Source organism: Rhamphochromis longiceps, linkage group LG1, assembly GCF_057381845.1.
Source record: "Rhamphochromis longiceps isolate RC_006_pf linkage group LG1, R_longiceps_female_GT1.1, whole genome shotgun sequence".
NCBI lineage: Eukaryota > Metazoa > Chordata > Actinopteri > Cichliformes > Cichlidae > Rhamphochromis > Rhamphochromis longiceps.
Genome location: NC_140557.1, coordinates 2,732,367 through 2,745,161, shown reverse-complemented (window position 1 = coordinate 2,745,161; position 12,795 = coordinate 2,732,367). Strand labels below are relative to the sequence as shown.

General features: G+C 41.7%; 2 protein-coding genes across 2 annotated transcripts; both read right to left on the bottom strand.

The window, feature by feature from the left end:
• Positions 1 to 205: 205 nt before the first annotated feature.
• paqr8 (progestin and adipoQ receptor family member VIII) lies at positions 206 to 3,618 on the bottom strand. The gene is made up of 5 exons (XM_085410674.1): positions 3,334 to 3,618; positions 3,136 to 3,248; positions 2,846 to 3,002; positions 737 to 952; positions 206 to 578 (listed from the first exon to the last, which is right to left on the bottom strand). The coding sequence occupies exons 1-5, from the start codon at positions 3,616 to 3,618 to the stop codon at positions 267 to 269; spliced, it is 1,083 nt and encodes a 360-aa protein (XP_085266800.1). The 3' UTR covers positions 206 to 266.
• Positions 3,619 to 9,064: 5,446 nt separating this feature from the next.
• il17a/f2 (interleukin 17a/f2) lies at positions 9,065 to 11,680 on the bottom strand. Its single transcript, XM_085410662.1, has 3 exons — positions 11,586 to 11,680; positions 9,602 to 9,756; positions 9,065 to 9,494 (listed from the first exon to the last, which is right to left on the bottom strand). The coding sequence occupies exons 1-3, from the start codon at positions 11,619 to 11,621 to the stop codon at positions 9,260 to 9,262; spliced, it is 426 nt and encodes a 141-aa protein (XP_085266788.1). The 5' UTR covers positions 11,622 to 11,680; the 3' UTR covers positions 9,065 to 9,259.
• Between the last annotated feature and the right edge of the window lie 1,115 nt (positions 11,681 to 12,795).

The window sequence follows — 12,795 nt, the reverse complement described above, 5'->3', positions numbered from 1 at the left end:
AATATTACTTTATTGAATATGCAAACAGAAATTAAAAACTGGTCCCATAATGTTAAATGGTCACTTGATTTTAGTCGTTGTTTAGTAAAATGTAAAAAAGAGAAACCAGAAGAACCAGAAGTTCGGTGTAGGAATATGATGGTCTGCATCACTATCATCTGATGCTAACAAACAACCCAAACCAACAAAAGTAAAGAAATGCTTCCACTGCAGAGTCAGTCCCTCAGAAGAAGAAGAGACTTCCTGTACACAAACTTTTTCCTCTTCTATCGTTGCTCTTTCATCAGCTGTGCCTGAGCCTGCCTCCTCATGGCGAGGGCTGTCAAGGCGCAACACAACGTCAGGCAGGGAAAGGAGGCGCAAGCCAGCAGGAGGCGCTCCTCTCCAAACTCTCTGACCATCGCCGGCCGCCGCCATAGGAAGTCGTGGAACAGCGCTTCCTGCTGGGCCAGTGTGCAGAGTGACAGCAAGATGTGGAAGAGCTGGTGTCCGTGGCCGACGATGTCAAAGCGGCCGGGGTAGAAGCGCTCAGGAACGGGGCAAGAGAAGAAGAAGGCGGACAGCATAAACAGCACCACCTGGTGGAAAAATGACAGAAAGCTTTTTGACAGTAGCACAAAAATATACAAATAAGAACAATTTGTGCAATATTTTTACCCAAAATTACTAACTAGTAATAAATATAACTGTTAGGTCTAATAAATCCATGACTAAAGAAATAAGTAAAAGGAACTACCTGCAAGAAGTGCAATGGTAGTGCAGGGCTGCCTGTCCAGCTGTGGGTGGCAAGACGGTGGGCAACAGGGCTGATGTCCACTAGGTAGGCCACACCCATTGGGATCAGCTGGCAGAGCTTCCTGTGAAGGGGGTATGGACGGCGGAAACGAAGTTTTGCATAGCAGCAGGCGGTGCACGAGAGCCATGCAAGGAGGGCAGCTGCTGGGAGGAAGACCTGAAATCCAAAAACCTGATCAGGACATCTGAACATACCGATGGGACGGAAGACTCAAACACAAACCTTTCTAACCATGTTTTCCCTTCCATCTGAACATCCAGGCATCATTGCAATAAGAAATCCAACTGTCCACAAAGTAATCATCAAACCATTAAATAAGCCAACTACAAAACATCCAAATTGTCCATCCATGAACAAACCTGTCCAGCCTGCACTGGGTTCATCAGTCCAACATTCACACTATTCAGTCATCTAATCACCCCACTTTCCAATATCCAACAGTCACAGTATTCAGCTGTCCAACATCCAATCATTAAACTGTCCAACCACCCAGATCTCCAACCATACAGCTATACCCGTCCAACAATCCAATATCCAATTATCAAATTGTTTACCAATATCATTTACAAACCATCCAGTCATCCAACACCCAGTCACTAAACTGTCCACTCATCACACTATTTAACAGTCCATGAGTCAAACTATTCAACCTCCTAGCTCCAGTTGGGAGGTATATCCAGTTGCATCACTGGATATACAGCCATAACAATATCCAGTGATTCAATAATGCAACATCCAACAATCAAATGAACCAAATTCCCAACCATTAAACCGTCCAGGACTCCATTTATTAAACTATCCAACCATCCAGTCATCCAACATCGAATCACTAAACTGTGCAACTTTCACACTATTAAAATTCTAACTACCCAACTATCCAACCATCAAGTTCTCCAACCATACAAACATACCAGTATTCAACATCCAACTACCTAGTATCAACTCGTCTAACTGTTTGACCATCACACCATCTTGCAGTCCATGTATCCAACTAGCCAGTCAGCCTGCTCCCCAAAAATACAACCATATCAATATCCAAACATCCAGCTTTCAGACCATTAAGGTATTACACTGTCCTACAATCCATCTATCCAAAATACAACAATCCAACTGTCCAACAATCACAGTATCCAAACATCCAATGGTTATACTATCAAACCATCCAACTATCCATATACAATACAGTCATCTAACTGTCAGGGGGTGAAAGGCTGATATGTGGAAGTGGACATGAAAGCAGACTCAAGGGACAATAGACTAGCAGTTACTAGCAGACGGGCACAGTGGACTGGAGCAAACTGAGGGCACCGCAAGATCAGGCTCCATCTGTAGAAAAAGAGGGGGTTGGTACCCTAGAGAGGCTTCAAAAGGCAAGAGACCTATAGCAGAAGAGAGAAGTGAGTTATAAGTATATTCAGTCCATGAAAGTTTCCAGTTGGCTCCGAAAGTTGTGCAAAAATCTTCCAATTGTCTTGTTAACGGTTGAAGAAAGTGACAAGTAAAGAAAGCTGCAGCGGAGTTTAGTTCCAGGAACGGCAAAAACAAACTGGACACACAAGGAAACAGCAGTTAGAATTCAACGAGGCAAATAACAAGAGATGGAAGAGCCAAGTTACAGCCGTTGCTGACGGACTGGCAATGAGACAAAGGGTGAGCTGGTCTTAAATGCCAGCCTGCTGATTGCCACTGATGGATCACTGCTGGATGATGCATGTGGAAATGAGCCTCTGCCCTCATGGGCAGATACTGGAGAACCAGAGCCAGCATGGAGAAACACATCAAAACAGCAGACACTCACGCAACCACCCAACCATCACAGAATCCAGCCATCTATCATTCAGTGAAAATACCCAAACATAACACTGTCAGACTATCCAACATGTAACATCCAACTGTCCAACCTCCTGCCTCCATCCAGTCAGTCAGTCAAGACTAAATTTCCACTACCTTACCAGAAAACTACCAGGCCGTCCAAAAAATCAACCAACATTGCAGACGTCCAACAATCAGCCATCAAATATTACCATAGTTCAATATCTGTAAACAAACCTGTCCCAGCATGCTTTGTCTCCAGGCAGTGTTGGAGCTGTACAGGCAGAGAGCCAGAGCGCAGCCATACTGATAGACGGCCACGCCCACATAGTCCAGGAAGAATAGTGAGTAATGCGCCTGCTCTGAGTGGGACTGCAGCAGGTGAGCGGCAGCACTGCAGGAGGTAACACGATGTTAGTTAAAGCTGCAATATTTAAAATGTTTACATTAAACTTCAAACATCATTCCCAAATCAAATATATAGGAAGACTTTGTTATCGTTGGTGACTAAAGAATGAATCACTCACCTGCAGCTGAGGTATGTGACTGCAGAAAGAACATAGAGGACCAGAGGTAGAGAGGAGGCATCCACAGAAAAACCTTCACCTTCAGGACCCTGCAGTCGGAAACCCAGGATTCCCTTAATAGGTCAAAGGTCAGACAACAGGAAGTCAAACAGAATGTCATCATGCAGCAGAAGATCAGAGCATCTGTAAATATCCTACCCCTCCTCGCATGATGGCGAACACCATGAACCTGAGCACCACGAAGGCGGCAGCCAGCAGGTGGCTCCACACATTCAGCGTCTCATTGTGGATCTGGAACAGGCTGAGGGCGTAACACCGCCACGACATGCCCGTGGGACGGTACCCCGTCAGGATGAAGCGCTCCCGAAACAGAGGGGGAACATCCACGTCTCGGACGGTAGGGGGGTTGGATGGGAGGAGGCGGTGCAGTAGAGGGAGGAAGTTAAGACAGAGCGAGGGATGGGCAAACGACACCTGAGGCATGATGGGAGATGACCCAGCTGGATGAGGAGGAAATGATAAGAAGATTCTGTTCTGTTTGATTTGATTACCCCTACAAAATGAAAATCACACTTCAGTAAATTAAATTATAAATTTATTTGGAAGCCAAAAAGCTGAGAGTATTAGCTGTAAAGCTTATATCCTTGTTATGCTTTTATCTGTTGGGAATTCCAGATTATAAAATGTAAAATAAAAGTTTAATGCTGGGAAATGACTGTAATTCAGCAGAGATATTTGTTATTAAAATGTCAAATATTTGTACTTTATCAAACAAATTTCTACCATGAATATACCAGTAAAATGCTCTGAAGTAATTTATTTTAAAACTCTAATTTTCTAAATAAATACATTTCTAAAGGTGATGTTAACATGAAATTCACACCAGATGTAGGTAACAACCCATCCAATGCACACATACAAATAAATCAAACCACAGATGTCCATAAACTAATTTATGTGTAATAATGCAAAATGGCCTGTATTTGTAAAGCGCTTTACTAGTCCCTAAGGACCCCAAAGCGCTTTACATATCCAGTCGTCCACCCATTGGTGATGGCAGCTACATTGTAGCCACAGCCGCCCTGGGGCGCACTGACAGAGGCGAGGCTGCCGGACACTGGCGCCACCAGTAGGCAACGGGTGAAGTGCCCAAGGACACAACGACCGAGACTGTCCAAGCCGGGGCTCGAACCGGCAACCTTCCGATTACAAGGCGAACTCCCAACTCTTGAGCCACGATCGCCCAGGGAAAAAGTATTGAACACATGAAGAAAAGGAGGTTCAAAAAGGCATGGAAATGGCATCAGCTTCAGAAAATCAGTAATTACTGCAAATTAATATCAGCTGGTTCAGTCCCAACTGATGGCCTATAAAAATGGTGTCTCATCACCTAGGTGTCACACAAGTAAACATCTTGTGATGGATAAAACCAGTGAGCTCTCTCAACACTTTCACAACCGTATTTTTGTAAAACATACTGATGGCATTGGATACTTGGCACTTGTGGAGAGCTACAGAAAGACCTGGAATCAACAAGTTCAGTTGTTTCAAAGAAAACAAGTTATGCACTTAACTACCATGGCCTGTATGGACGTTCACCATGCAAGAGTCCATTGCTAAAGAAAAAGCGTGTTGAAGAGCGTTTAAGGGTTGCTGAACAACATTTAGACAAGCCTGTGAAACAGAGGGAGAATATAGTCTGATTAGCTGAGACCGAAATGGAACTCTTTGGATGCCAAAATACATCAAAACACCATGTTTGGAGAACAATAAGCACAGCATATCACCCCAAAAACACCAACAGTCAAGTCTGGAAGTGGAAACATTGTGGCGCAGGGCTGTTTTTCAGCATAATATATTTTTTGGAGCACAAAGCACATTAATCCAAACAAAACTAAGTCAAACTTTACTCAACTCATTCTTCTTGCTTCCTCCACTTCCGTAACATTGATTCATTAATGTTGAATTCTCTCACAGCTGCTCTATTCCCATGTTGTTGCAGTATATTAATGACTAACCTCGTATTGTGGATGGATTATCTCAGTTGTTCTCCTGACTGAAGTTTGGCATTTGTCCCTAACCATCGGGAACCCTCACGTTAATTTTTATCAGGTGGAAAAAAATTAGCGTTCATCCTCCAGCTTCACTGCGTTTATGTTATGCTAACATAGCTGTGTCGCTAGCAATCACGTAGCACATCATTATATACCAGCTAGCCCAACTTCAGTAACCCTACAAACATCACTGCTGTTTAGTTTTCTGTTTTCATTTATGTTGGAAGTGATAGCAGAGCTGTACGTTTGAATTGTTTCAGAAATCTCTCAGTCAGAACATGCTATATCAAGTTTAGGTGGAAGCTAGCGAGCTAACTTCCTGCTAACTCCTAACTAACTCTGTTACATTTAATAAATCCTGTTTTTATGGATGCCTGGATGTTAAACTTAATTGTTACACCTGGTAAAGCAGCAACACTGATCATTTTATTAAAGAAGAAAGAATTTAGACCGTTTTTAACTCTCAGTGTTCGTTTGACTTTGGTACCTGAAGTGGACGGAGTTTTGGACCCCGATTACTCCGCGAGGCTCCTGACTACAGTACCGTAATGCTCCAACAATCCATTAAGCTTAGCAGCTTCGTAGCTTAACAAAGTCGCACTAAATCATTTTTTGACAGATTTTTGAGCGCCGTGTAGCACATAAAATCAGTTTGAGGTCAATAAGCACAACCAGTTCATACATAAGGTGCACCAGATTATAAGGTGCACTGTTGATTTTTGAGAAAATTGAAGGATTTTAAGTGCGCCTTATAGTGCAGTAAATACGGTACTTCATATAAATGAAGGAAGGATGAATGGAAAGATGTACAGAGACATTCAGGATAAAAATCTGCTGCCATCTGCCAGGATGATCCCACAGCCAAGGATTCTCTCAGCTGCTTTCAGAGAAAGAAAATAAACCTGTTAGAATGAACCAGCCAATCAGCTGACCTGAATCCAAATGAAAACCTATGGAGAGATCTAAAGTTCATAACGGGGTCGACAGAACCTTCAGGATTTGAAGACTGTTTGTGTGGAACAATGGACCAAAATCACACCTGAGCAATGCGTGAGACTAGTTTCTCTGTGCAGGAGTTGTTTTGAAGCTGTCATCACCAATACAGGCTTTTGCACGAAGTATTAAATACATTTCAGTAAACGTGTTCAATACTTTTTCCCTATGTTTTTCTAATTAATACACCATTAGAAAGTTTGAATTCTTTGCATCTGTGTACTGCATTGTTTCACATCAATAGCAGCTTAAAAATTTATTTACTTTGAGAATTGGTATTGGTATTGGTATTCAGTACTTATTTTACCCCGCTGTGCATGAGAGGGAAATAAATGTACAGATAGGTGGCAAATAGATTGAGTTAAAAGCAGTCCAACAGCTTTGATTGAAGCTTGTTCAGCTTCAACAAACTTTGGCTTAAAGATGCTTCAAATGCCTTTTTTCTTTGGAAACACTTAAGCTTCAATCATCTCTGTACAAAGGTCAGAGGTCACAGAATCTGAAGGACAAGAAGGAAATCAAACCTACCTGAGCGTCTCCTGGATGTGAGCTGCTCGCTGCTACGCTCCACAACTTATTTTCTACTCACCTCTATTGTTTTCTGTTCGGGTCTTTGGGCCTGCTGTCAGTGTTCAAATCACACACACACACACACACACACACACACACACACACACACACACACACACACACACACACACACACACACACACACACTCCACAATGTGTTCTTGTTTTCAGCTAATTAGAGCTGATTTCAGTCTGAACAAGTTTTTCTCTGCAGAGGATTTCAGACATCATGAGACTCAGCAGTAATGCACACTTCGCTGCAGCGTGCATGCCAATACACCACCAAATCCTCTACACAGTAACGTCACATTTATTCTCTAAATACGTCAGATTAATAAAAGGAAAGATTAGGAACTTTTCTAATTCGTCCAGTGCACATGATGGTAAATTTGGAGACTAATTCAACAAAAAAAAAATAAAGAGACAAAGCAAAGCAAAACTGTAAACTTCAAGTTTTGTTTTTCTCTTGTTATTTTAGTTACCGGTATATTTCCAAATTCTAAATGAAAACTATTCTATTCTATTTTATTCTCTTCTAAAATAATAAAAATGTAAGATGATAAAATATTTAAGAATGTTGGCCAAAACAAAACTGTAAAAGGTAACAAGCTTTGTAGAAGAATTATGTTTTAAAAAGAGGAGAAAAGCAGTTCTGCTACGCCCACTGGTGGATGGTGAGAGAACTGCAAGTCCACAACTACATGTTTAATTTGTTTTGTGTTTGATTTGTTTGGTTATATTCACACGCCATCATTCAGAGATCAAGACTGTTCCTGTAATGTTACTGTCAAATGAAGTCATGTCTTTCACTGTACAAAATACATTAAAATGTTATTTTGTGCTTGAACAAAAACGAGTAATCATCCAAACCCAGACTTGAAAACAGCATTTCACACAATCAAACACCGAGTTTTATCTGAACTGAAGCTGTTCTGTGGATTTCTCTATCACAGAGAACGCAATGTGCATATATTCACTCTGCAGGGATTCCACAAGGCTCTTTGCTCGGACTACTTTTCTTTGCACTTCATATTAACATGTATCTAAATATTAATATTCCAATGTACGCAGATGATGCAGTAGTCTTCACACAATGACACGCTCAAAATCACACATTCTTATGTCTTACAGAGGCACTGACTCAGGTTCAAGAGTGACTTCAAAATCATTAATTTGACTAATTATTGAACAGTGTGTTGTAACGCACGATCTGATATCGTCGTGTTGGTGTTGTTCCCAGATCATCATACTAAATGTTGTTCCAGGATCAACATTGCAAGTGACCAATCAGAATGTTGTGATGTCATACTTTTGCGACTTCGGGAAAAAAACAAAAAACTGTACTTAAGCTGCGAGAAACCGCCTCTGTCCGCCGATCAACGGACCCTGACCCTAACACTAACCCTAACCCTTTAATAAACGGTAAGCAGAACTGATATTGTCCTTGCAACATTGGAATTTCATAAATGCACGTATGGCTTGGCGCGCAAAAGAATAACGTCACAACAATGTGATTGGTCACATGCAATGTTGAACCTGGAACAACATTTTCATGATGATCTGGGAACAACACCAACACGACGATATCAGATCATCCGTGTTGTAACAGTCACAATGGTGTGGTGTCTCTTTAAGACAACCCAAGTCGAGGGTTAATGTTGTCATCCGTATGCGCCACTACTCTGTTTGTTAAGCTGCAGCCGTTCAACCGGGCTTATATGGTTGACGAAGGGAACGTGTATTAAAGAACATGCTGTGGAATTCCCAAAGCCAGCGTGAGTGTGTATTCTTTCGACTATCCTGCTAAGTGTTTTGCCCCTTCCTCTCAACCACTAAACACAACCCGACGTTACAGTGTGATGTTTATGAAACAACTAATGACGCTGTAAACAAGTTCAGTTAACTTTGACTCACTTTGGGCTCGGGTGTAACAGTATGACTGAAAATTTCAACAACAATTTAAAATTTAATTTACACAAATCCAAGCACATCAGGCCATTTCCGGGAAAAAAATCGATAAAGGCAATCTCTTAAGCTTCGATCATTTAAAAAACATGGCAGTTTTATGTATAAAGTTTTATATAGACTTTCCCCAATACTTTCAGTTGATTTATTAGGGGGATTGGTGTTAGAGCTGCTGCTAGAGTAGACAGCGAGGGGCCTGATAGGCGAACCAAATGTGAGTAAAATGTGAGGTCAGTAAAGGGGAGTAACTATTTTGGCACTTCTCAGATCGACGCTGCACATACAATGAAAGCTGATCTCAAGCAAACCAGACTTGTCATCATTTTTTACTCCACGTAGTTTTTATTTGTTTGTGTGTTTTTTATGTTACCTGCACAGAGATTATAGATAAAAATGAAGAGCTGATTCAAATCTGGCACATCTGATGTTAACACGCACTGTGCAGTTTTTAAATAAATACAACAGCAAGAATGAAATGACCAGGTTTCAATTAACTTATTTTTTAGCTCCTTTTATTTCGAAACATTTCTGTTTCCTGGGCTTCACTTCTGATCGGTCTCGGCTCGAACACAGGTGCAGCCGACCGCCACAGAGCGGAACGATGCTTTGTAGCAGCGCCGGCCATTGTGTGAGGTCAGGACCAGAATGTCCTGGTAGACGGGGACTGAGTTCAGGTTGTGTTGGTCCTTCTGTCCTGGGATGGGACTGGAACAAAAGCTGGTACTGCACTCGGCCTCCCAGAGCGTCCTGGGGATTCGGTTTCTGTCCGTGTTTGGCCTGAGTCAACAAACACAGCAACAAGTGAAATTAGACATTTATCAGAGTTGCTTCTGTTTTTACTCATTCAGTCATTTATTCACAAGTTCATTCATGAGTTTACTCACGTCCAGTTCCACGGAGACAGAGATCTGCTGTGGATGTCCCCGTTTCCTTCAGTCAAGCTGGTGATCTCAGAGGAGAACGTCAGCATGGTGTCACATTCAGCTGCAGATTCAGTTTCAACCTCGGAGTGAGCGACCCACAATGCACTGCAACATACCTGAATATACAAGATTACCAACAAGTTACAATCTTGGGTTTTACTAAATGCAACTATTTCAACCATTTTTACATTTTTTCTGCATACATATATGTATTCCAGAGCTTTCTGAGCATCCTCAGCCTGTTTGAAACATCGTTCAGTGGTTTCAACTTTTAATCTAGTATGAAGAGTACGAACCTCTTAGAAACTCTTAGTGAAGCTCATCTGTGCAAGTTTCTCAGTAAGTTTTTAGTCTGTACTAGAAGCTTAAAATACTAAAACTAGAATTATTTGTTTCACAGTTTTAAACTCTGCCTTTTAAAGACTGTTAGAGTGTTTATTCCTCAAAGTCCATATGTGTGAAAAAGACAGTCCTCTCTCACTGCTTCCACGTGAAGCGGAGGGTAAGTATCAGCCAATCAAATGCCCTTCATTAACCGATTAATGACCCGAGGGACCACTTCTATATACAGGTGTATATGTTAACACACTCAATGCCACAATCTCCCCAGGAGCAGACATACCAGCAAATTCACCCTGAGCTCAAACCCAAGAGCTCCATGAAGATGCATGGCTGAAAAAGAAAAGAATCAAGCTGCTGCAGTGGTGCAGAGTCCAGAGAGCTGTGCATGAACGAATGGTGCAAACCTCGATGAACTGAAGCAACGCTGTTACCGAGAGTGGACCAAAACTGCTCGGCAGTGATGAGACAGACCGATAGACTCACACAGAGAACAAAGTTCAAATCCAGAGTGAAAATGTGAGAACAACAATTATAGATGTACTATCAACACAAACAAGCTCTTTTTAATTAAGTCTATCCGGATTTAATCCATGGTGTTGCCCAGAGGAGCGTCACCCTGAAGCTGGATGGAAATGCTGGGTTGGACTGTTTTAAAGGAGATTCTGTGGACTCTTCAGAAAAAGCTGGAAATCAAATCCCAAACCTGACATGCTTCGAGCCTCCATCAGCATCTGTTAACCTGAGCGCGCTGCTGAGAGTCTATAACCGTTCCTTAAAGGTTATTTTATTATACTTTTTAGTGAGATGATGACAATTTAAGCAACGACAAACTTCATCACTCTAAACGCTGTTTTAACAGGGTTTAAATTTCAAATCTACAGGGTCGAATAAGAACCATGATAAGCACAAAAAAAGACATGATAGTCCATTAAACAGCAGCAGCCGACACAAAACTCAGTTTTAAATATAAATAAACACAGAGTGTCTGCAGGAGGACGATTTCACGGAGAGTTTTAGGACGGGATGAACTATTACGCGTCACGACTGTGTAACTATTAGGTAAAAATACCAAAAACTGTTATAGTTGATTAAATATTATGTTAGCCACACAGATTATAATTATTATAAACCCGGTGAGCCGTACAGGAGATTATCTGGAAACGTGAAGTAAAACATTACTTTATTAAAAGCGTTTTCTGACCAGTTTAAATTTACTCACCTGCCTAAAGACCCGCGCTGGGTCCAGTTCTGGAAAGCTTGACACCTGCGCTGCACACCTGACTCTTCTAGGCCAGCTAACGACATCTCTAAAAGACTGCTTGGAACTAGTTTCTGTTTGCGACACTTTTCATGTCCATCCATTAAATGAACCCAGTAAAACCTTTCAGCCGCTGCTGGTTCTTCCAGTCTGATCAATTTCACAGTCAAACTGCTAAATTTGCTTTGCGCTGGAACTTCTCACCAGTCATCCCCAATCTAACCTTTGCGACTATCAGCCGTGAGTAATTTCTTGCATGTAATTTCCAGCAGACTAATATAATCTGGCTTTTCATCTTTCAGTCGCAGTAAACAGATGATCAGAGTGAACAAAGCCGATGCTCACCAGCAGAGTGTAGACGCCGTGCCTCAGCAGCTTCATGATGTTGCTCTGGTCCTGTCCAGCGTCTGTGTGCGACTGCTCTCAGATCAGCACAATTTATGCTGATCAGATGTGATCACGCCTGATCTCTGAGATGATAACAGCTCAAGAAACAAAACGGGAGATTCCTGTTATCTCTGCAGACCATCTGAATCACACGATGAAAGCCTGACAGGCGGTCTGTCAGATGAAAAGAACACGTTTGCTGCACTGATAACATCTATGACAGAAAAACAGGAAAAACGTGTAAAACAGCAGAAGCTGAATTTTATTTTCAGTGTGGCAGGTTTGGTCGCATTAATTTAAAGAACAGAATTTGTTTTAATGACAACAGATTCTACTTTTTTTATTTTCTGTAATATAGTGTCCACGGTTTGCATTAAATGTGTTAATAAGTGTACGCTCAGCTTCTCTCTGATGATCTGAGATCATCACTGATTTCTTTATTTGGTCATTTCCTTCAGGCACAGCAAACTCTGGTCTTCCTGCTAAGAATGTAGGTGTTCTCCATGCTGTCTACCTGAGCAGAAACTACATATGTTCAATTTTAAGAAGCATTCGCGATCAGAGACGTCCTGAAGTAATTTGTTTGGACAACAGCTCCATCCATTTTCCTCACCTACGATCATGGTGGTGGGGAAAGTTCTCCCAGCTGACAGAGAGCAAAAGATCTCAAACACCTGGAGACAGACGCACCTACAGCCAGTTTACGATCGTTAGTGAGCATGTCTTTAGAGCGCGAGGTGAAACCTGCAGAGCTGCAAGCAGAAGGTTCAGAGCTTCCAACCCTGACCAACACGCCGCTCTGCTCCAGCACACTTATCTTTATCCTGATCGATCGAAATTGATCAAAAAAAATTATCTGATTGTGTTCATGCACTGCTTTTGCAACTGATGTATCTCAACAGGAAGCAGGTTTCATATCTGCAACATTTATCTAACCTAAATCTAACCAAGTTTATTCTATTTGATAAGGTCCCTCCAGCTTCCAGAAGTGTTTCTGGTCCTCGTTAAATAATGAAATCATCACATGTGAGAACGGAGAGATGACAAATGGTGTTCAGGAAGGTTAGAAAACTGGGAAAGTTGTGTCCGTGGACATAAAACTTGTGCGAGGCTGCGATGTGCTTTCTGAACTTCTGATTTGTAATAAAAAATAAGAAGCAATGTCGTT